This window comes from Capra hircus, chromosome 10, assembly GCF_001704415.2.
Source record: "Capra hircus breed San Clemente chromosome 10, ASM170441v1, whole genome shotgun sequence".
NCBI classification, from domain to species: Eukaryota; Metazoa; Chordata; class Mammalia; order Artiodactyla; family Bovidae; genus Capra; species Capra hircus.
The window spans coordinates 85,477,427-85,502,597 of record NC_030817.1 but is presented as its reverse complement, the minus strand read 5'-3'; the positions used below and the strand labels follow the sequence as shown (position 1 = coordinate 85,502,597).

At 37.8% G+C, this 25,171-nt stretch overlaps 1 protein-coding gene across 1 annotated transcript in view; it reads left to right on the top strand.

Annotated features, from left to right (window-relative positions):
* SPESP1 (sperm equatorial segment protein 1) overlaps positions 1-24,572 on the top strand; it is a 35,051-nt gene extending 10,479 nt beyond the window's left edge. The window contains exon 2 of the mRNA XM_018053814.1: positions 23,387-24,572. Within this exon, the coding sequence (XP_017909303.1) occupies positions 23,387-24,408 (1,022 nt within the window). The 3' untranslated portion in view covers positions 24,409-24,572. The remainder of the gene's footprint in view (positions 1-23,386) is intronic.

The following is a 25,171-nucleotide window of genomic DNA, read 5'->3' as shown; positions in this document are numbered from 1 at the left end:
CCTTAGATTTTGGAGGAATTGCTCCAAAGAGGCAGGGGGGAAGGTCAGTATATATGTAATTTTGGTTAAGGAGGAATACATGCAACCAGACACATATTTTTCCAGAAAGTTTCTGCTAGTCCTGTGAAGCTTTCTGCCTGTCATGAGGATCATTCATCACCTTGCAGGATTTTAGTGCTATTTAAAATATGAGTAGATACAAGAATTGGGCTCATAAAATCGGCTCCTGAAAATATCTAATTATCTGAAGACCTGTCCTGCCAATTTTTCCCTGAGTAGGGTGCCTCCTTTCTGTTCACCCTGAACTCCTTTTGAGGGGGGCAGGTATTGAAAATCAGCAGCTGCAGCAGCACATGATTTAATCCTTGTAGAGGTGGATGGCAAGTGCCAGTGGCAAATGCCAATTTGTAGTTGATAGGCACTAGTTATTGGAAAGAAGAGAGGAGTCTTAACTGACGATCAGATACCCATTTAAGTTATTTAGATACAGTTTTATCTGAGTAGTGATTCATAGTACTCTAAATTAGAGAGAGACTATAAATAAACTCAGTATTTGAGAGTTTATTTAAAATTGTCCTTTAATTTATTATTATAAGCAACTAACCAGTATACTTTATTTTCCTAGCAACATTGTTTTTACTTTAAAATGTTTGATACCAAACCTCAAGTTTTTGTCTTTTAAAAGCCTTTAGATTAATACATATGCTATTAATTTAAAATTGTTCTAGTTTGCAGGTTCATAATTAAGAATTTCAGGAATTATAACCAAGTTAATGTCAAAATAAAATACAATTCATATTAAATGTTGTCAGAGAATTATAGCAGTTAAAGACTATAGATAGAACATTTTAATGGAAAAATTTTATTGGTCCTGATGATTTTACAGTATTGTGTAAGTTTTATAATAACCAGTTTTTGAGATTCCATATGTTTGATTTGTAATACATTTCAAGTGAAATCCCATATTTACATTTTATGTATGTGTTGTTCGATACCGTTGTTGAAAAGTTTAGCTATATGGACTTCAAGTGCAAAAATCCAAATTCTGTATAGATTTGGATGTGTCCTTACTTTCCAGTTTTGTATTCTGCAATAACTACACAATCACCACATAAATAAAACACAGAAGAATACGTTTTTAAAAGTAAATTTTTAAAAAAGTCTTAAGATTTACCACTTTTCTTTTGAGATTTTAAATTGTTACATTAAATAATGAACTTACCAAGAAATATTAAGATTACCTAGTTTTCTTATAGTCCTACATTTTATTACCCTTTGAAGTAAAAATTTTTCATATTAAAGCTTCCAAATTTGAGGTTATACATCTTTTAAAAATTTTAGCTCCTTTCCTTTTTTTTAACCAAAAAGCTGGAGTTTTTGGTTTAGTTTTCCTTTTTATTCAGCTTAGAAGCTATTGGTTCTTTGATCAAGATTTAGGGTGACATTTTTTTAAATTTCTTAATACTTTAGTCTCAGAAGAACTAAAGAACTAGGTATCTTTCAAATAAGCTTTTTAATATTAGCATTAGTGTCATTACTTTTTATTGTTATTTTTGGCATGTAGTCATCTCACGTACTAGTAAATAATGCTCAAAATTCTCCAAGCCAGGCTTTGGCAATATGTGAACTGTGAAATTCCTGATGTTCAAGCTGGTTTTAGAAAAGGCAGAGGAACCAGAGATCAAATTGCCAACATCTGCTGGATCATGGAAAAAGCAAGAGAGTTCCAGAAAAACATCTATTTCTGCTTTATTGACTATGCCAAAGCCTTTGACTGTGTGCATCACAATAAACTGGAAAATTCTGAAAGAGATGAGAACAACAGACCACCTGACCTGCCTCTTGAGAAACCTGTATGCAGGTCAGGAAGCAACAGTTAGAACTGGACATGGAACAACAAACTGGTTTCAAATAGGGAAAGGAGTATGTCAAGACTGTATATTGTCACCCTGCTTATTTAACTTATATGCAGAGTACATCATGAGAAACGCTGGGCTGGAAGAAGCACAAGCTGGAATCAAGATTGCCAGGAGAAATATCAATAACCTCAGATATGCAGATGACACCACCCTTATGGCAGAAAGTGAAGAGGAACTAAGAAGCCTCTTGATGAAAGTGAAAGTGGAGAGTGAAAAAAGTTGGCTTAAAGCTCAACATTCAGAAAACAAAGATCATGGCATCCGGTCCCATCACTTCATGGGAAATAGATGGGGAAACAGTGGAAACAGTGTCAGACTTTATTTTTTTAGGCTCCAAAATCACTGCAGATGGTGATTGCAGCCATGAAATTAAAAGACGCTTACTCCTTGGAAGAAAAGTTATGACCAATCTAGACAGCATATTAAAAAGCAGAGACATTACTTTGCCAACAAAGGTCTGTCTAGTCAAGGCTGTGGTTTTTCCAGTGGTCATGTATGGATGTGAGAGTCAGACTGTGAAGAAAGCTGAGCGCCCAGGAATTGATGCTTTTGAACTATGGTGTTGGAGAAGACTCTTGAGAGTCCCTTGGACTGCAAGGAGATCCAACCAGTCCATTCTGAAGGAGATCAGCCCTGGGTGTTCTTTGGAAGGACTGATGCTAAAGCTGAGACTCCAATACTTTGGCCACCTCATGCGAAGAGTTGACTCATTGGAAAAGACTCTGATGCTGGGAGGGACTGGGTGCAGGAGGAAAAGGGGATGACAGAGGATGAGATGGCTAGATGGCATCACCAACTCAATGGACGTGAGTTTGAGTGAACTCCGGGAGTTGGTGATGGACAGGGAGGCCTGGCGTGCTGCAGTTCATGGGGTCGCAAAGAGTTGGACACGACTGAGCAACTGAACTGACGGAACTGAGTCACTTTTTAGTTGCATAGAAACTCTTGCCCCACCCCCCTTTTTAGTGTAAGGTTTCTGGAAAAAATTGTTAGTTAGAACAGTTAATGTACTTTAGTTTTACTAATTAGGAAAATCTCTCCAGAAACAGATAAAGGTGTAACTGTTGAGGTTTTTCCAAAATAATGCGTTTATATAGTTCCATTCTTTTAAATGTATATTGTGGAAGAAATTGTTTTTACACCTATTATGAATTGTAGTTTTTATTCAATTAGATATATTCATGCAATTTTATATTAACTTCCTCATGCTTTAAAATAGTAAAATTTGGCATATGTAATTGCATAATGATCTACTCCAGTGTTCTTGCCTAGAGAATCCCAGGGACGGAGGAGCTGGTGGACTGCCGTCTATGGGGTTGCACAGAGTCGTACACGACTGAAGCAGCAGCATCGCATAATGGCATAATGAAAAGATATAGCATAATGAAACTGATAATGGGCTGCCGTCTATGGGGTTGCACAGAGTCGGACACGACTGAAGCAGCAGCATCGCATAATAGCATAATGAAAAGATATAGCATAATGAAACTGATAAATAAAACTCTTGGTTTATGCATGCCTTCAGTTAACTCTGCTAACTAAAATGAAAATAACTTCTGATAAATTTAAATTTTATTAATTCTAGTTCTTTTAAAATGATTTTTAAAATCTTTGTGTTAATGTCCAGTAAGTATAATGCAAACCAGTTACCAATATGAGATTTTAAATATATAATATACATAGAATAAGGTGTACAGTCTAATGTATAGTTTAATCAATTTTTATAGTTAATGCTTCTGGGTAAACAATGCATAAACAAACAAAATATTTCCAGCTAGTTTAGTTTGCAAGCGTTATATTTTAACATATAGAAATAGTTGAAGTCTTACATAGAAGTTTATTTATTTTTTATTTTTTAAAATTTATTTTAATTGGAGGCTAATTACTTTACAATATTGTAGTGGTTTTGTCATACATTGACATGAGTCAGCCATGGGTGTAGATGTGTTCCCCATCCTGAACCCCCTCCTTCCCTCCCAATCCTATCCCACTGGGTCATTCCAGTGCACCAGCCCTGAGAACCCCGTCTCAGGCATTGAACCTGGACTGGCGATCTGTTTCACATATGATAATATACATGTTTCAATGCTATTCTCTCAAATCATTCCACCCTTGCCTTCTCCCACAGAGTCCAAAAAGACTGTTTTATACACCTGTGTCTCTTTTGCTGTCTTGCATGTAGGGTTATCGTTACCATTTTTCTAAATTCTATATATATTGCTGGGAGAAATGTCAGTAACCTCAGATATGCAGATGACACCATCCTTATGGCTGAAAGTAAAGAAAAACTAAAGAGCCTCTTGATGAAAGTGAAAGAGGAGAGTGAAAAAAGTTGGGTTAAAGCTCAACATTCAGAAAACTAAGATCATGGCATTCAGTCCCATCACGTCATGGCAAATAAATGGGGAAACAGTGGAAACAGAGGCTGACTTTATTTTTCTGGGCTCCAAAATCACTGCAGATGGTGATTGCAGCCATGAAATTAAAAGCCGCTTGCTCCTTTGGAAGGAAACTTAGGACCAACCTAGACAGCATATTAAAAAGCAGAGACATTACTTTGCCAACAAAGGTCCGTCTAGTCAACGCTATGGTTTTTCCAGTAGTCATGTATGGATGTGAGAGTTGGTCATTAAAGAAAGCTGAGCTCAGAATTGATGCTTTTGAACTGTGGTATTTGAGAAGATTCTTTAGAGTCCTTTGGACTGCAAGGAGATCCCACCAATCCATCTTAAAGGAGATCAGTCCTGGGTGTTCATTGGAGGACTGATGTTGAAGCTGAAACTCCAATACTTTGGCCATCTGATGAGAGCTGACTCATTTGAAAAGACCCGGATGCTGGGAAAGATTTGAGGGCAGGAGGAGAAGGGGATGACAGAGGATGAGATGGTTGGATGGCATCACAGACACAATGGACATGGGTTTGGGTGGACTCTGGGAGTTGATGATGGACAGGGAGGCCTGGCATACTGCGGTTCAGGGGATTGCAAAGTGTTGGACATGACTGAACGATGGAACTGAACTGAACTGATACTGTATTGGTGTTTTTCTTTCTGGCTTACTTCACTCTGTATAAAAGGCTCCAGTTTTATCCACCTCATTAGAACTGATTCCAATGTATTCTTTTTAATGGCTGAGTAATATTCCATTCTGTATATGTACCACAGCTTTCTCATCCATTCATCTGTTGATGGACATCTAAGTTGCTTCCGTGTCCTGGCTATTATAAACAGTGCTGCGATGAACATTGGGGTACATGTGCCTCTTTTGATTCTGGTTTCCTCAGCATGTATGCCCAGCAATGAGATTGCTGGGTCATATGGCAGTTCCAGTTTTTTAAGGAATCTCCACACTGTTCTCCATAGTGGCTGTACTAGTTTGCATACCCACCAACAGTGTAAGAGGGTTCCCTTTTCGCCACACCCTCTCCAGTATTTATTGTTTGTAGACTTTTGGATAGTAGCCATTCTGACTGGCGTGAAATGGTACCTCATTGTGGTTTTAATTTGCATTTCTCTGATAATGAGTGATGTTGAACATCTTTTCATGTGTTTATTAGCCATCTGTATGTCTTCTTTGGAGAAATGTCTGTTTAATTCTTTGGCTCTTTTTTTGATTGGGTCATTTATTTTTCTGGAATTGAGCTGCAGGAGTTGCTTTTATATTTTTGAGATTAATTCTTTGTCAGTTGCTTCATTTGCTACTATTTTCTCCCATTCAGAAGGCTGTCTTTTCTCCTTGCTTATAGTTTCCTTCGTTGTGCAGAAGCTTTTAATTTAAATTAGATCCCATTTGTTTATTTTTGCTTTTATTTCCAATATTCTGGGAGGTGGGTCATAGAGGATCCTGCTGTGATTTATGTCGGAGAGTGTTTTGCCTATGTTTTCCTCTAGGAGTTTTATAGTTTCTGGTCTTATGTTTAGATCTTTAATCCCTTTTGAGTTTATTTTTGTGGATGGTGTTAGAAAGTGTTCTAGTTTCATTCTTTTACAAGTCGTTGACCAGTTATCCCTGCACCATTTGTTAAAGAGATTGTCTTTTCTCCATTGTATATTCTTGCCTCCTTTGTCAAAGATAAGGTGTCCATGGGTGCGTGGATTTATCTCTGGACTTTCTGTTTTGTTCCATTGATCTATATTTCTTTGTGCCAGTACCATACTGTCTTGATGACTGTAGCTTTGTAGTGTAGCCTGAAGTCAGGCAGGTTAATTCCTCCAGTTCTATTCTTCTTTCTCAAGATTGCCTTGGCTATTCGAGGTTTTTTGTATTTCCATACAAATTGTGAAATTATTTGTTCTAGTTTTGTGAAAAATACAGTTGGTAGCTTGATAGGGATTGCATTGAATCTGTAGATTGCTTTTGGTAGTATACTAATTTTAACTATATTGATTCTTCCAATCCATGCACATGGTATATTTCTCCATCTATTTGTGTCCTCTTTGATTTCTTTCATCAGTGTTTTATAGTTTTCTATATATAGGTCTTTTGTTTCTTTAGATAGATATATTCCTAAGTATTTTATTCTTTTTGTTGCAATGGTGAATGGGATTGTTTTCTTAATTTCTCTTTCTGATTTCTCATTGTTAGTGTATAGGAATGCAAGGGATTTCTGTGTGTTAATTTTATATCCTGCAATTTTACTATATTCACTGATTAGCTCCAGTAATTTTCTGGTGGAGTCTTTAGGATTTTCTATGTAGAGAATCATGTCATCTGCAAACAGTGAGAGTTTTACTTCTTCTTTTCCAATCTAGGTTCCTTTTATTTCTTTTTCTGCTCTCATTGCTGTGGCCAAAACTTCCAAAACTATGTTGAACAGTAGTGGTGAGAGTGGGCACCCTTGTCTTGTTCCTGACTTTCGGGGAAATGCTTTCAATTTTTCACCATTGAGGATAATGTTTGCTGTGGGTTTGTTATATATAGCTTTTATTATGTTGAGGTACATTCCTTCTATTCCTGCTTTCTGGAGGGTTTTTATCAGAAATGGATGTTGAATTTTGTCAAAGGCTTTCCTCTGTATCTATTGAGATAATCATATGGCTTTTATCTTTCAATTTGTTAATGTGGTGTATTACCTTGATTGATTTGTGACTGTTGAAGAATCCTTGCATCCCTGGGATAAAGCCCACTTGGTCATGAGGTAGGATCTTTTTAATGTGTTGTTGGGTTCTGTTTGCTATAATTTTGTTAAGGATTTTTGCATCTATGTTCATTAGTGATATTGGCCTCTAGTTTTCTTTTTTTGTGGCATCTTTGTCTGGTTTTGGTATTAGGATGATGGTGGCCTCTTAGAATGAATTTGGAAGTTTACCTTCTGCAATTTTCTGGAAGAGTTTGAGTAAGATAGGTGTTAGCTCCTCTCTAAATTTTTGGTAGAATTCAACTGTGAAGCCATCTGGTCTTGGGCTTTTGTTTGCTGGAAGATTTCTGATTACAGTTTCAATTTCCATGCTTGTGATGGGTCTGTTAAGATTTTCTATTTCTTCCTGGTTCAGTTTTGGAAAGTTGTACTTTTCTAAGAATTTGTCCATTTCTTCCAAGTTGTCCGTTTTATTGGCATATAGTTGCTGATAGTAGTCTCTTACGATCCTTTGTATTTCTGTGTTGTCTGTTGTGATCTCTCCATTTTCATTTCTAGTTTTGTTGATTTGATTGTTCTCCTTTTGTTTCTTGATGAGTCTGGCTAATGGTTTGTCAATTTTATTTATCTTCTCAACGAACCAGCTTTTGGCTTTGTTGATTTTTGCTATGGTCTGTTTTGTTTCTTTTGCATTTATTTCTGCCCTAATTGTTAAGAACTCTTTCCTTCTTCTAACCCTGGGGTTCTTCATTTCTTCCTTTACTAGTTGCTTTAGGTGTAGAGTTAGGTTATTTATTTGACTTTTTTCTTGTTTCTTGAAGTAAGCCTCTATTGCTATGAACCTTCCCCTTAGCACTGCTTTTACAGTGTCCCATAGGTTTTGGGTTGTTGTGTTTTCATTTTCATTCATTTCTATGCATATTTTGATTTCTTTTAAAATTTATTCTGTGATTTGTTGGTTATTCAGCAGCGTGTTGTTCAGCCTCCATGTGTTGGCATTTTTAATAGCTTTTCTCCTGTAATAGATATCTAATCTTACTGCACTGTGGTCAGAAAAGATGCTTGGAATGATTTCAATTGTTTTTGAATTTACCAAGGCTAGATTTATGGCCCAGGATGTGATCTATCCTGGAGAAGTTTCCATGTGCATTTGAGAAAAAGATGAAATTCATTGTTTTGGGGTGAAATGTACTATATATATCAATTAGGTCTAACTGGTCTATTGTATCATTTAAAGTTTGTGTTTCCTTGTTAATTTTCTGTTTAGTTGATCTATCCATTGGTGTGAGTGGGGTATTAAAGTCTGCCACTATTACTGTGTTATTGTTAATTTCTCCTTTCTTACTTGTTAGCATTTGTCTTACATATTGTGGTGCTCCTATGTTGGATGCATATATATTCATAATTGTTATATCTTCTTCTTGGATTGGTCCTTTGATCTTGATATAGTTAGTGTCCTTCTTTGTCTCTTTTCACAGCCTTTATTTTAAAGTCTGTGTTTTCTGATATGAGTATTGCTACTCTTGCTTTATTTTGGTCTCTATTTGTGTGGAATATCTTTTTCCAGCCCTTCACTTTCAATCTGTATGTGTCCCTTGTTTCAAGGTGGGTCTCTTGTAGACAACATATATAGGGGTCTTGTTTTTGTATCCATTCAGCCAATCTTTGTCTTTTGGTTGGGGCATTCAACCCATTTACGTTTAAGGTAATTATTGATAAGTATGATCTCATTGCCATTTACTTTGTGGTCTTGGGTTCGAGTTTATACACCCTTTCTGTGTTTCCTGTCTAGAGAAGATCCTTTAGCATTTGTTGGAGAGCTGGTTTGGTGGTGCTGAATTCTCTCAGCTTTTGCTTGTCTGTAAAGCTTTTGATTTCTCCTTCATATTGGAATGAGATCCTTGCTGGGTACAGTAATCGGGGCTGGAAGTTTTTCTCTTTCATCACTTTAAGTATGTCCTGCCATTCCCTTCTGGCCTGAAGAGTTTCTATTGAAAGATCGGCTGTTATCCTTATGGGAATCCCCTTGTGTGTTATTTGTTGTTTTTCCCTTGCTGCTTTTAATATTTGTTCTTTGTGTTTTATCTTTGTTAATTTGATTAATATGTGTCTTGGGGTGTTTTGCCTTGGGTTTATCCTGTTTGGGACTCTCTGGGTTTCTTGGACTTGGGTGACTATTTCCTTCCCCATTTTAGGGAAGTTTTCAACTATTATCTCCTCAAGTTTCTCATGGTCTTTCTTTTTGTCTTCTTCTTCTGGGACTTTTATGATTCGAATGTTGGGGCATTTAACATTGCCCCAGAGGTCTCTGAGGTTGTCCTCATTTCTTTTCATTCTTTTTTCCTCTCTGCTTCATTTATTTCTACCATTCTGTCTTCCACCTCACTTATCCTATCTTCTGCCTCCGTTATTCTACTGTTGGCTCCCTCCAGAGTGATCTTGATCTCATGTATTGCATTATTCATTATATATTAACTCTTTTTTATTTCTTCTAGGTCCTTGTTAAACATTTCTTGCATCTTCTCAATCCTTGTCTCCAGGCTATTTATCTGTAACTCTATTTTCTTTTCAAGATTTTGGAACATTTTCACTATCATTATTCTGAATTATTTTTCAGGTAGATTCCCTATCTCTTCCTCTTTTGTTTGGTTTATTGGGCATTTATCCTGTTCCTTTACTTGCTGAGTACTTCTCTGCCGTTTCATCTTGTTTATATTGCTGTGTTTGGGGTGGCCTTTCCGTATTCTGGCAGTTTGTGTTTCCTCTTTATTGTGTAGGTTCCTTGCTGTGGGTGGGGTTGGACAGGTGGCTTGTCAAGGTTTCCTGGTTAGAGAAGCTTGTGTCAGTGTTCTGGTGTGTGGAGCTGGATTTCTTCTCTCTGGAGTGCAATGAAGTGTCCAGTAGTGAGTTTTGAGATGTCAGTGAGTTTGGTGTGAATTTGGGCAGCCTGTATATTGAAGCTCAGAGTTATGTTCCTGTGTTGCTGGAGAATTCGCATGGAATGTCTTGCTCTGGAACTTGTTGGCCCTTGGGTGGTGCTTGGTTTCAATGTAGGTATGGAGGCTTTTGATGAGCTCTTATCGATTAATGTTCCCTGCAGTCAGGAGTTCTCTGGTGTTCTCAGGTTTTGGACTTAAGCCTCCTGCCTCTGGTTTTCAGTCTTATTCTTACAGTAGCCTCAAGACTTCTGCATCTCCTTTCAAAGACAACGGGCTACCTATCTGGGTGCCTGATGTCTTCTGCCAGCATTCAGAAGTTGTTTTGTGGAATTTTCTCAGCGTTCAAATGTTCTTTTGATGAATTTGTAGGGGAGAAAGTGGTCTTCCCGTCCTATTCCTCCTCCATCTAAGGACCGCCTCCTAAAGTGTTTTCAAATAACCAATATTTTTAAGTCTATGAGATAAAGGGCAGATTTAGTATCTTAATTCTATAGTTAAGTAGATATTCAGAGAAATTTAGTAGGTAGTAATTTAGTAGTAGAGAAATAAGGTCATGATGCTAGAAAGTGGTAGAACCAAAACCAGAATGAAAGATATTTTTTCACTGCACTAGGTCACAAGTTAATTTTCCTTAGTATTTTCCTTCAGAAAAACCTCTAGATTCAGGACAATGCATTTTATAAATATTTGCTGTTGTTTAATCGCCAGGTTGGGTTCAACTTTGCTACCCCATGGACTGTGGCACACTAGGCTCCTCTGTCCTCCACTGTCTCCTGGAATTTGTTCAAACTCATGTCAGTTGAGTTAGTGATGCCTTAACCATCTCATCCTCTGTACCCCCTTCTCCTCCTACCCTCAGTCTTTCCCAGCATCAGGGTCTTTCCCACTGAGTCAGCTCTTTGCATCAGGTGGTCCAAGTATTGGAGCTTGAGCTTTAGCATCCTTCCAATAAATACTCAGGGTTGATTTTCTTTGGGATTGATGACTAGTTTGACTAGTCCAAGGGATTCTCAAGAGTCTTCTCCAGCACCACAATTTGAAAACATCAGTTCTTTACCTCTCAGCCTGTTTTATGGTCCAACTCTTACATCCATACATGACTACTGGGAAAACTATAGCTTTGACTAGATGGACCTTTGTCTGCAAAGTGAGGTCTTTGATTTTTAATATATTGTTTAGATTTGTCTTAGCTTGCCTTCCAAGAAACAAGTATATTTTAATTTCATGGCTGCAGTCACCATGCAGTGATTTCATCCCCAAGAAATTAAAATCTGTTAGAGCTTCCACTTCCCCCTTCTATTTGGCATGAAGTGATGGGATCCGCAGCCATGATCTTAGGTTTTTGAATGTTGAGTTTCAAGCCAGCTTTTTCAGTCTCCTCTTTCACCCTTATCAAGATACTCTCTAATTCCTCTTTATTTTCTGCCATTAGAATGGTATCATCTGCATATATGAGGTTTTTGATATTTCTATGGGCAGTCTTGATTACAGCTTGTGATTCATCCAATCTGACATTTCACATGATGTATTTTGCATTTAAGTTAGATAAGCAGGATGATAATATACAGCCTTGTCATACTCCTTTCCCAATTTTGAACCAGTCAATTGTTCCATGTCCAGTTCTAACTGTTTGCTTCTTGACCTGCAAACAGGTTTCTCAGGAGACAGGTAAGGTGGTCTGGTATTACTCTTTAAGAATTTTCCACAGTTTGTTGTGATACACAGTGTCAAAGGCTTTAGCCTAGTCAGTGACGCACAGGTAGATTTTTTTTTTCTTTTCTGGAATCCCTTTGCTTTTTCTGATACAATGAATGTTGGCAGTTTGATCTCTGATTCCTCTGCCTTTTCTAAACTCAGGTTGTATATCTAGAAATTCTTGATTCACACACTGCTCCAGCCTGGCTTGAAGAATTTTGAGTATAACCTTATTAGCATGTGAGCACAATTGTATGGTAGTTTGAACATTCTTTGCCATTGCTCTTCTTTGGGATTGGAATGAAAACTGATCTTTTCCAGTCCTGGGGCCATGGCTGAGTTTTCCTAATTTGCTGGCATATTGAGTGCAATACTTTAACAGCATCATCTTTTAGGATTTTAAATAGCTTAGCTGGAATTCCATCACCTCTGCTAGCTTTGTTGGTAGTAATACTTCCTAAAGCCCATTCGACTTCACACTTCAGGATATCTGGCTATAGGTGAGTGGCCATACCATTGTGGTTATCTGAGTCATTAAGGTTTTTTTTTGTTTGTTTTGTTTTGTTTTTGTATGATTCTTCTGTGTATTCTTGCCACTTCTTCTTAATCTCTTCTTTTTCTGTTAGGTCCTTGCTGTTTCTGTGCTTTATTGTGCCCATCCTTGCATGAAATATTCCCTTGATAGCTCCAGTTTTCTTGAAGAGTTCTTTAGTCTTTCCTATTCTGTTATTTTCCTCTATTTCTTTTCATTGTTCATTGAAAAAGCCCTTGTTATCTCTCCTTGCTCTTCTTTGGAACTCTGCATTCAGTTGGATATATCTTTCCCTTTGTCCTTTGCCTTTTGCTTTTCTTCTTTCCTTAGCTATTTGTAAAGGTTCCTCAGACAACCACTTTGCCTTCTTGCATTTCTTTTTCTTTGGAATGATTTTGGTCGCTGCCTCTCCTGTATAATGTTACTAATCTTTATCCATAGTTCTTCTGGCATTCTGTCTACTGGACCTAATCTAATTTATACACAGAAGAATATATAAATAAGTATTTTCTTTTTAAAATATGGCCTTTAATTGTTTACTGTGTTAAATGATTGGGCGTGTGTGCTTAGAGAATAAAAGTTTATAAATAAGTCCAAAGACCCCTTTAATGTCCAACTTCAGTCCCATTCTCTCTCCTCAGGGGCAAATGCCCACATGAATTTGATAATGTTATCTTTCTGTTGATTACTACGAGTGAAATGACACAGAACATACGAGACATACGAGACGCACACAAGAGACATACACTCTGGCCAGAGGGACAAGAACTGCATGCGCCAGCGAGCTCGCGGTTTGTTTATATACATCCCCTCTGGGCAGAATTCCAGACTGTATGACCAAACTTGTTCAGTACAGTGCATGTGCACAAATGTTATCGTACAGCAAAAGGGAGTGAAATTCCAGCCTACTGCAGAGTCTGTCCAGAACCCTTATCACAAGAGGGAATGTTCCCTTATTTGCAAGGGACCATTAATCTCAAGGCTGTGTCTGTCTCCTTGGCAGAACATCCTGTTTGCAAGCAGCACATCTCCACTTTCCCAACTGTGGCCGCATTAACCCTTCATCTCCCCCTTTTTTATTTTATTTAAGCCCTCGAGACATTTGTATTGATGTTCTGTAGAGCAAGGTGTAAAGCTGTAGGCGGCCAACCTCCAGCCTTGCCAGCCCCTCTCGTGGCTGTGCCTGTCCTAGGTTGCCCTCCTCTGAGGGTCTTACCCATCATTGGCTATCCAGCCACCTCTTGGGGGCTAGGCGGAGTCTCTCTAGATGATGGGCATCTAGAACTCTTTTTATTTATATGTCTCAGTTAATTTCTTGAAGGGCTCATGTTAAATGGTACAGGCGTTATACAAAACTGAGAAGAATTCCAATCACATTTCAACACACTTCGTGTAGATAAAACAGCTAATTGATCTCCAAGCCAGGAAACGGTGTGTTGAAGATTGAGCACGTCGGTAGCAAGTTGTGCATCCAAATCTCGCTGTTGTTGCCTTAACAAATGAGTCTTTATGCCAGTCCCGAACAAAATTAGCTGTTTGAATCCCTTGGTGTACCACGAGGCCTGCTATCGCCGCTGTTGCAGTTACTAATGCAACTGCTAGAATCAAAGCAATGACCATACCAAGCATGTGTCGAGATCGATGTAGCAAAGTCTGTACAGCGGTTACTAGATGAGAGACAGCAAAAGAATCTGACCATGGCCTATTTAGATTTATAGGCAACCATATTTCTGTCCGAGCTTTAGCAATTACTAATGAAAAATTAGAGTTATAGGTTCATCTTTCAAATTCTTTCCACCAAGACTGATTTACACATTGAGTTAGATTACAATAATCACATGACATAGGCCCCATAGTATCATTCCAAGTCCAATTCCCATATAACAATGCAAAAGGATATTTTACACATGCCATTGCGGAATAAGATCTATTAACATGTAAATTAACATGAAATGGATCCGAAGAGTCATCACTATCCATAGTATAATTTCCTGACCAAACAGTAAGATTACCAGAAATTGCCCATAGTTTCCAAATATCCCCTTGAATGTGTGGTTATCCCTGCAATTGTAATTGAGGAGGGACAAGTGCAAATTGCTGCCATTTAATTGTTTCATTTCCATTGCCCATCAAAGTACCATTTGCACGATGCCATCTAAGAGATTTATTCGACCATTTTTCTAAGAATTGCCCATGATCTGGACTCCAGTCTACAATGATAGACCCAGAATAATTCATGACTTTAAAGGGTCGATGACCTCGGCAATGTTCCCATTCCAAAGATTCTAGAGAAGGAGCAAAAAAGTTAACAGGACATAGTGACATATGTATTCCATTATGAATGTCTATTGGTTCTGTCGAGGTGTTAAAGCCCCTGGTGGAAACAAGCACAGTAAAAGTAGCAAAATGATAATTATTGTACTTTATCCCCCATGTATTATAGGAATGATGAGAACGTTCCTTGGTGGACAGACAAAAGGGGTGCCCTCCTATGCACAAAGGAATACCTTCCACTGCAATGGTCAAATTACTAATATTATATTGTTGTTTATGATGAGGTAGTTGTTCTATTCCCCCGCAAGCTGGTGGGGGAAAGAAGGCAGTCTCATTAGTGCATACCTGCACTTCTGGTCCCCCCAGGAAACTGCTCTTACTAATGGGGGATTAGGTATATATGCCCAATATGCTTGCTGATACAGTGATTACCTGACATGTTACTACCGCCATCATGGCAAGCAAAAGATTGGTAGGATTCAGAGGTTGTCCTGCTTTCATTAACGTTTTTTTTCTGCTTCCTGGGTTAACTTTTTCATTTGACCCCATGTAGGAGGTGTTGCTTCCCTTGTACGAAAAGTAAAGTTCCTCTGCATAGTAAGCTGTTTGAATTTTTGAACAAAGGAATCAGCCATTGTTGATTTTGATTAATCTCACTGGGGTCCAAAACCTGTAATTATTAACAGAAATGAAAGCATACCCTCATCCCAGACATATTAATGATGTTGGGATCTAGCCTTTCTCTTTATCTTTATATCAAATGGGTGTATTCAAGATCTTCTTGTCTTTTTTCCCTTGAAAATGCAACTCTGCCGCTGATAGATTTCCCTTGCTCCAAATATTAAAAAAATTTAGGGTAAGTAAGGTTTTATTCAAAATGTCTTTAGGTTTCATAAATCTCTCCTGTTCCCCCTTTTTTATTTTTCAAGATATTCATGCAAGGTACGATTAACTCTTTCAATGATAGTTTGCCCTTGACTATTATAAGGAATACCAAAAGTATGAGTTATATGGTATTGGGATAAAAAGTGAGCTAATTTCGCGGATTGGTAGGCAGGTGCATTATCAGTTGTCAATTCAATTGGTAATCCCATAATTGCAAAACAAGATAACAAATGAGTAATAACAGTGTCAGTCTTTTCAGAATGTAATGCAGTGGCCCACTGAAAATGTGTATACGTATGTATGGTATGATGCATATATTTTTGTTGTCCAAAAGAAGAAATGTAAATTACATCTATTTGCCGTATTTGATTTGCTTGTTGTCCTCTTACGTTGACACCTGGTGAGGTAAATGGTAAAGCAAAGGGTGCACATATGGAACAAGAACGAACAATATTTTGAGCTTGTTTTCGAGTAATAGCATGAGATTTTTGTAACCCTTTGGAATTGGTATGCTGTAAGAGATGTTCTTGTTTTGCTGCTTCTATAGGATAAAGTAAGGCATCAATTGTAGTATTTTTATTTGCATCCTTAAAAATAGTGGGTCCCTTAATTGGAACATCTGAAATTGGGGATTGAGATATCATAGAGTTAGTCCGGAGAAGGTCAATCAATTTAGATGATGGATAATGATTAGAAAAGGAACCAGGAAATGAGGCAAGAGAAATTTGCCAGTTTTCATTAAATTGTAAACATCGAGATATTTGAGCAGTTGTTAACTGAGTAACAATCTAGTGTGGTTCATATCCTGACAATTGTAAAATGCGATGGCCACCTTTCTGTATGAGGAAGGCTGATTTATCCATATATGTAATCAATTTTTTTTTTTGAAAAGCTGTTAGGTAAGAAAACCCATTCTATTAATCCTTTTTCTTGAGCAATTATACCAGATAGGGAATAAGGGGTATGAAATATTATAAATGAAATAGGTTGAGACGCATGTAAGTAAGTAAAAAAACCGTCATTTAGTCGTTGCTCAACAAATTGAAGTTCCTGTAAAGCCAATGGGGTTAAAGTTCGGGGGCTATCCAGAGCTGTATCTCTCTCTAAAGTAGAAAACAAATGTCATAATTGATAAGTAGGAATCTCAAGTACTGGGCGTAGCCAATTGATATCTCCCAATAACTTTTGAAAATCATTTAAAGTTTTGAGGTGGTCTCTTCTGATTTGCAACTTTTGTGGCCTTATTCTATGTTGTTCCAATATCGCTCCTAAATATGGAATAGAAAAGTCTTTTTGAATCTTTTCTGGGGCTATTTGCAAATTGTATAGTTTTAAAGCCTCCTGTACTTTTAGAAAGAATTCATCATGTTCAGCAATACTAGGAGCTGCTAATAGGAGATCATCCATATAATGATATAGAATATAATTGGGGTATTCTTGACAGAGGGATTGTAAAGAGCATAGAGCTATGAATTCTTGACATAAAGTAGGACTATTTGTCATTCCCTGTGGTAAGACTGTCCATTGATAACGCTTAATAGGCTGAGCATGATTAAGAACAGGAATTGTGAAAGCAAATTTATCTCTATCTTGTAATTATAGGGGAATGGCAAAAAAACAGTCCTTAAGATCTAGTACCATTAAGGACCAATTCTGAGGAATAAGAGCTGGAGAGGGGAGTCCCAATTGTAATGCTCCCATAGGTTCAATACATTTATTAACTTCTCGTAAATCAGTTAATATTCTCCACTTTCTAGATTTCTATTTTATAACAAAAACAGGAGAATTCCAGGGAGAGGTAGAGGGCTCTATATGACCAAGTTGGAGTTGTTCTTGTGCTAATTGTTTTAACGCCTCGAGCTTCATTTGTGGTAATGGCCACTGTTCAACTCATTTTGGAGTATTAATTAACCATTTTAATGGGAGGGCTCAAGGAATTTGAGCAGTGGCTACTAGTTTTCCGGGGGAATGGTTACAGAAGCCCCCAAAGGAGAAAGAAGATCTTTTCCCCATATATTAATAGGTATATTTACAATATAAAAGGTAACAAATATTGATCTTCCATTATGGAATTGGCATTGTAAGGAATGGGTACTCTTCCAGATACCTGCAATAGAGCCCAATCCCGTCATCATTAAAGGGCTTTTTTCTTTTTCCCAATCTTGGGGCCATTGTTGAGAAGAAATAATTGAAACATCTGCGCCAGTGTCTAATAGTCCTTTAGTTTTTTCCTTGTATAATCAAGGAGAGAACAGGGCGAGAATCTTTGATAAGCATTTCCCAAAATATACGTCGTCCAGTATTTCTAAATCCTCCTGTTCGTTCATTAGGAAGAGCCAAAAAGAGATGAAGCTCTTCTGACATTAGCAAGGGGCTGTCTCTGACCCAAAGAGTTAACTTAGGGCTCTAGTTGATAAATCTCCTGGGCATGAAAGGAGCATTTCAAACCCTCTGTTAGCATTTTAGCTTACATGGCAGCTTTATCCAGACTCTTGCAACATTGTTGAGCCTATGCAATGCTAGCTGCCAAGTTCTTACATCCCTTATCCATTGTGTTCCTGGGAGTGCATATAGTCAGGATGTAGAAGAAGCAAGTAATAGCCTTAGCAATGGCAACATTAGACTTTGAGTTAATAAGTTCTTTCTTTGCTGTAACCTGCTGAATCTTTGCTCCATAAGAATGTAACTCTGTATTTTTTACCTTGCTGTATGTATAACTCAGGGTAAAAAAGCCCCGAGAAGAATAAAGTAAATGGGCCTTGCTCGAAGAATTTGAGCAATATGTTCCCCAGCTAGTAATGAAAGCGTGGTAGAAGTAGAAACCATAATCAAAATTTCCCTAACATAGTCAGAGTCTATTACCCCAGGAATTATGGTTAGACCTCTCAAAGCTGCATTGTTATAGCCTAATATTAAGCCAAAGGTGCCTTTAGGCAGTGGTCCGAATACATTTGTTTTTAATTTGTAAATGCCTCCTCCTGGTGACAAAAGAACATTCTCAGCTAGTGGCAAGTCAGCAGTAGCACTCCCTGAAGTAGCAGACCGAAAGCCTGAAATCATCATTTGAGGTCCTTTTAATGAGGCGTTGTATGCGGGACGGCAGGAGGACAGGGAGGAAAAGTCCCTGATATACGTTTGCATTCAGTATTTGCATTCTCAAATGCTAAAGTTTGTAATAATATCTCTGAAATTGTATCTTTCCCCAAGTTGTCTTTTCCCCAATGAATCTAGCATAGCCAAAGTAAAGGGAGATTGAGGACCGTATTGTGCTACTGCAGCTTTAAGATCTTTAAAAAATTTATATTCCAAAGGAGTGTACTGAATATTTATCACGTTGTCATCTTGCTGTCTCTGGATGGGGAATAATGGTGGAGGATCGATAAAACCACTAGGAGGAGCAAGCAAGTCATCATCATGAAGCATAGACAGAGGAAAGGAGAACCGACAATGTTCCCTGCCCACATTGGGCCGATCAACTGCAGTGGGGAAAAGAGAAGCGTAAGGAGGAGCAGAAGGTGCAGATTTCCTCTCCTCCCTATGGGATCTCTACCATTCCTGAAATAGATGGGTCATTTCTTTAATCTCTTTACCCTCCTCTGATGAAACCGAAGAAGCCTCTGAATCTGATTCTAAACTATCAGATGTTTCACCATTTCCAGAAGGGGGCTTACTTTTATCCTTACCCTCAGGCAATGCAGAAATTCTACCAACATTTGGCACATCTTCATAAATTGCCTCTTCCTTCACTGAAGCATTAGATTTAGTCTCATTATCAGTAGATAGCAAAGTCAATGCCTGTGTTATAGCATTATATAAATTCCATAACTTCAAAGGGATCACATTACCCTTCTGATGTTGCTTTCTCAATTCCTTTTGAATTATTTTCCATTCCTTCAAGTTTAACTGTAACTTAGTTTGATATTGAAACAATGACAATATTGCTCCACTAAGTGAAAGAGCTCACTCAATTGACGAGTCGAGGCTTTAACGCCTATGGAGTGGAGAAGTCCTTTGACTAACTCCATGCATTGTGCCTGTAATGAACATTTATTTCTTCCTAGCAGGATTTCCCCTCTGCTAGGGTGAGGAATTCCCCATGATTATGTACATGAATTCCCCTAGCAATTTTTCTTAAAGTTCCCTTCCGCTATGGTGAGGAATTCCCCATGTTCCCGAAAGCTCCCCTGCTATGGATCTAAAATTGCCCCGGGGTTTCTTACCTCTTTCGGTTTCACTCGAGCCCCATCCATTGGGCGCCAGATGTTGGTTCCTAAGAATGAAATGACACAGAACATACGAGACATACGAGACACACACAAGAGACATACACTCTGGCCAGAGGGATAAGAACTGCGCACGCCAGCGAGCTCACGGTTTATTTATATACATCCCCTCTGGGCAGAATTCCAGACTGTATGACCAAACTTGTTCAGTACAGTGCATGTGCACAAATGTTATCGTACAGCAAAAGGGAGTGAAATTCCGGCCTACTGCAGAGTCTGTCCAGAGCCCTTATCACAAGAAGGGAATGTTCCCTTATTTGCAAGGGACCATTAATCTCAAGGCTGTGTCCGTCTCCTTGGCAGAACATCCTGTTTGCAAGCAGCACATCTCCACTTTCCCTATTGTGGCCGCATTAACCCTTCACTTTCTAATTGGTAAAAAAAAAAATCTCAATTTCCAGACAAATGTATGATGCTATATCATTTATTCATAAAAAATATTGAGGATAATATACAAATAAATCTATGTTCTCTTTCTTTTTTCACCTATCATCAAATGGATCTTGAAGTATGTCAGACTTTTCTAAACATGACATAAAATGCAGAGTCTGCTTTTAGAATCTAGATCTCTAGTAGACATGTCTAGTATCTTTCCACTATCACATTGCCTATTAAACTTCTGATTAAGACTTTTTTAAAATTTAGAAATATGTTTTCAAGTTTGATTAAAATTCCATCTGGTCTAAATTTAACAGATAAGAAAGAGAGGAGGAAAAGTATTTGGGGACTACTTTGTGCTTGCTCTGCATGTAAGTTAAATAAGTAGGGTAACAATATACAGCCTTAACGTACTCCTTTTCCTATTTGGAACCAGTCTGTTGTTCCATGTCCAGTTCTAATGGTTGCTTCCTGACCTGCATACAGATTTCTCAAGAGGCAGGTCAGGTGGTCCGGTATTCCCATCTCTTTCAGAATTTTCCACAGTTTATTGTGATGCACACAGTCAAAGGCTTTGGCATAGTCAATAAAGCAGAAATAGATGTTTTTCTGGAACTCTCTTGCTTTGTCCATGATCCAGCAGATGTTGGCAATTTGATCTCTGGTTCCTCTGCCTTTTCTAAAACCAGCTTGAACATCAGGAAGTTCACGGTTCATGTATTGCTGAAGCCTGGCTTGGAGAATTTTGAGCATTACTTTACTAGCATGTGAGATGAGTGCAATTGTGTGGTAGTTTGAGCATTCTTTGGCATTGCCTTTCTTTGGGATTGGAATGGAAACTGACCTTTTCCAGTCCTGTGGCCACTGCTGAGTTTTCCAAATTTGCTGGCATATTGAGTGCAGCACTTTCACAGCATCATCTTTCAGGATTTGAAATAGCTCAACTGGAATGCCATCACCTCCACTAGCTTTGTTCATAGTGATGCTTTCTAAGGCCCACTTGACTTCACATTCCAGAATGTCTGGCTCTAGATGAGTGATCACACCATCGTGATTATCTTGGTCGTGAAGATCTTTTTTGTATAGTTCTTCTGCATTCTTGCCACCTCTTCTTAATATCTTCTGCTTCTATTAGGTCCATACCATTTCTGTCCTTTATCGAGCCCATCTTTGCATGAAATGTTCCCTTGGTATCTCTAATTTTCTTGAAGAGATCTCTAGTCTTTCCTGTTGTTTTCCTCTATTCCTTTGCATTGATCACTGAAGAAGGCTTTCTTATCTCTTCTTGCTATTCTTTGGAACTCTGCATTCAGATGCTTATATCTTTCCTTTTTGCTTACTCCTTGTAAGAAAAGTTATGAGCAACCTAGATAGCATATTCAAAAGCAGAGACATTACTTTGCCAACTAAGGTCCTTCTAGTCAAGGCTATGGTTTTTCCAGTGGTCATGTATGGATGTGAGAGTTGGACTGTGAAGAAGGCTGAGTGCCGAAGAATTGATGCTTTTGAACTGTGGTGTTGGAGAAGACTCTTGAGAGTCCCTTGGACTGCAAGGAGATCCAACCAGTCCATTCTGAAGGAGATCAGCCCTGGGATTTCTTTGGAAGGACTAATGCTAAAGCTGAAACTCCAGTACTTTGGCCACCTCAGGCGAAGAGTTGACTCATTGGAAAAGACTTTGATGCTGGGAGGGATTGGGGGCAGGAGGAGAAGGGGACAGAGGATGAGATGCCTGGATGGAATCACCAACTCAATGGACGCGAGTCTGAGTGAACTCCGGGAGTTGGTGATGGACAGGGAGGCCTGGCGTGCTACAATTCATGGGGTCGCAAAAAGTCGGACACGACTGAGCGACTGGACTGAACTGAACTGAACTGAACTTGTGCTTGCTAAAGAGCTGAATAAAAGTGCCTCCTGGGCAGAAAGTTTGTTATTCCGTTTTGCCTGCAGAGGGAATGTTCAGTTAGAACTTATTCATTAGTGTTTGGGAAAAAGTAACTTACCTCGAATTAAATCAATTTATATCCATCAGAGTAGGGGAGTTGAACAGAATTTCGGAGTATATTATTGAGTAATCTTTTCTGTTTTCCACATTGGTAATGAGAAATGCTACAAAATACCAGTATAAATAGAACTGCCATTTTATTGTAAGAGTAAAATTTTGATGATTTAAACCAGAAATCAGTAAACTTTTTCTGTAAAGGCCCAGATAGTTTTCTAGGCCATAAAGTCTCTGTTCCAACTATTCAGCTCTACTGAACAGCAAAGCAGCTGTATACAATACATAAACAAAGGAGCAAGACTGAGTGAAAAAAAAAAAACAAACTCGCTTTATTTATAAAAACATTTGGGTGGATATGACCCAGAGGCTGTAGTTAGATCTTTTCTGGGTTGAAAGGAGTGTTGATGGTCTAGTTGCTAAGTTGTGTCTGACTGATATACTGGTAAATGTTTAACAACTGGCTTTTCTGAGAGATGAGTACACCCTGACTTATAGCATTTGCCCATTTACATGGTATAAATACTCTCACCATGGTCGATTTCAATCTACCTACTTGACATTGCCCAACAGGGAGGTGAAAGAGATAAACAGAGGCATATAATATGGTATGCCTCTGTTTATCTCTTTCACCTCCCTGTTCAGCGATAAACAGCATTAAACCTATAAATCCCATTATATAGGATTTATAATGTACTACATACAAATTTTCCAAACAAGAACACTGGAGCAGGTTGCTATTTCCTACTCCAGGGGATCTTTCTGATCCAGGGATTAAACCCACGTTTCCTACAGTGGCAAGAAAATTCTTTACCACTAAGTGACCTGGGTAGCCAACCACTACATAGCATTTATAACATACTAGATATAAATAACCTCAAGAGCATAAATAATAGTAAGATGAAATAAAATAATAAAGGATGAGTTTTGAATATTTATTACCTTGTTTTGAATATATTTACTAATTGTAAATACAGAATTTAATTTTTAATGATGTCTATGTTTACCATCTGGCTCATGATGTTCATTAAAATTTAATAGTTGGCTCTAATGAGCCACTGTGAGTCTACTATAACACACCCCTGTGTTATAGAACATAACTAAGAATTTTGTTTTAATAAGCTACCTATTGAATCGTAAGTTATATGGGAGAGTAAAAGCAAAGAGAAATAGAGAATTGTGTTAATATGCAATTTTTACAGTAATCTTGCTCATGTATTTTAATAAGAATCTTTAAAAATAATTTTGTTTATTGAGGTGAGAGTTGACTGTGTCAGAGGTGCTTTATTTCTTGGTTCTTTATCTCAACTTTTAAGTGATAGCATGTGAAGTAAACTTAGGTGAGTAGATACTGTCAGTATGTCATATATAATAATAAATGTTACTTTTTTTTTTTTTCCTTAAGGAGTAACTGTGACGCCTGATGAAGAACAAAACTTGAATCATTACGTACAAGTTTTACAGAACCTAATACTAAGTGTTCCCACTAAGGAGCCAGGTCGTCAGAAAAAATCAAAGTCTCCAAATAATGCTAATTTCATAGGACCGAGAGTATCAAGAGTTAAGGAGCTAAAATATACACATGATGTAGGTCCAGGTGACAATGATGTTTTAATCAATCCTGTCAGTGAAGAAACTACAACTTTCCCTACTAGGGGCTTCACATTGGAAATAGACAAGAAAAAACGTACTAAAAGCACAGCATTCTGGTCGATTAAACCAAATAATGTTTCTGTTGTTTTACATGCAAAAGAACCTTTTATTGAGAAAGATGAGCCAGAGCCAGAACCAGAGCCAGAGCCAATTGAACCTCGCACTGAGGTATCAACGCAAGTGCCAAGTGTTACTGAGCCAAGTCAAGATGTCACCTATTTAAGCAGGAGCACTGACTTGGATACCGCCACGGAAGAAGATGTTCCTCAGCTCTCAGGTGACAATGAAATGGATTATCTTGAATCACATGATGTGTATAATGAAGACGTTTTGAAAAGAATTGCAGATATTAATTCACAGTTGCATCACGTACCTCTTCCTGAGAGCTACAAGCCAGAATATAGAGCAGACATTCGAGCCTCTAAAGAACACCTAAAACGAAGCCTTGCTCTAGCCATAGCAGCAGAACATAAATTAGAAAAAATGTATAAATCCCAGCTGTTACCACAAGGACGAAGCAGTGGTGGAGTTTATGACATTGTAACTGTTATTAACATGCTGTATAATTCTAGATATAAATTATCTGAATATTTAGATATAAAATATGTTCCATCAGAGATGAGAGGAAAAGCTACTGTAGTAGTCCATACATTGAAAAAAATACTATGTGTTGGTCATGGAGAAGAAACTCACAACCTCCTTAAGCAGTTATTAAATAATAATATAAAAATTTTACACATACTTGATACTCATGACAAAGTTGATTCAAGCTAACTATGCATTCATTCGTGGGAGAAATAAGCATGTTAGTGATTCAAAAATTGTATGAAAATATTTTCTATTGTAGTTCACTGTGTTAACATCTTTATATGTCATGTGTTATGAAAAATTCATATGCACTGAAACCTAACAAATTAAAATAAAATTTTGGTTCAGGAGTTTGTAGTTTTCTCATTAATTTTAAAAGTTATGAGTATCTAATGTTTAAAGTGTTTAAGCTTTGATTTTACTTGATAGGTTAGTAAATTCTTCCATTTTATAAGACTTAAGAGACTGTGCAGTCCACTGTATATGTAGTAGTAGTAGTGTTAGTTGCTCAGTCGTGTCCAACTCTTTGCAACCCCTTGCACTGCAGCCCACCAGGTATCTGTCCATGGGATTCTCCAGGCATGAAAACTGGAGTGGGTTGCCATTGCCTTCTCCAGAGTAGCTAGTTTTAAATAATTGCATATAAATGTAAAATATTAAGATATGTTATCTTATTACTCTTTTAGAGGATCTGAGTATTCTATCCAAATAGCATAATTGGAGCTTGTAATCAAAACTACTTTTATCTGAATATTATATATGTGCCACTTTTGAAAGGTGGATGATATATTAAGATACATCCCTATTCCTTTGTTGTTAAATACTTCTGGAGTATTAGTGAAGGACTGTAACCTGGATTTGTAATGAGATCATTCTCACTTATTTTCTCCTTTTGTTTGTTTATACACATATACATGGAAGCTTTCCAAATTTTGTATTTGGGAGTATG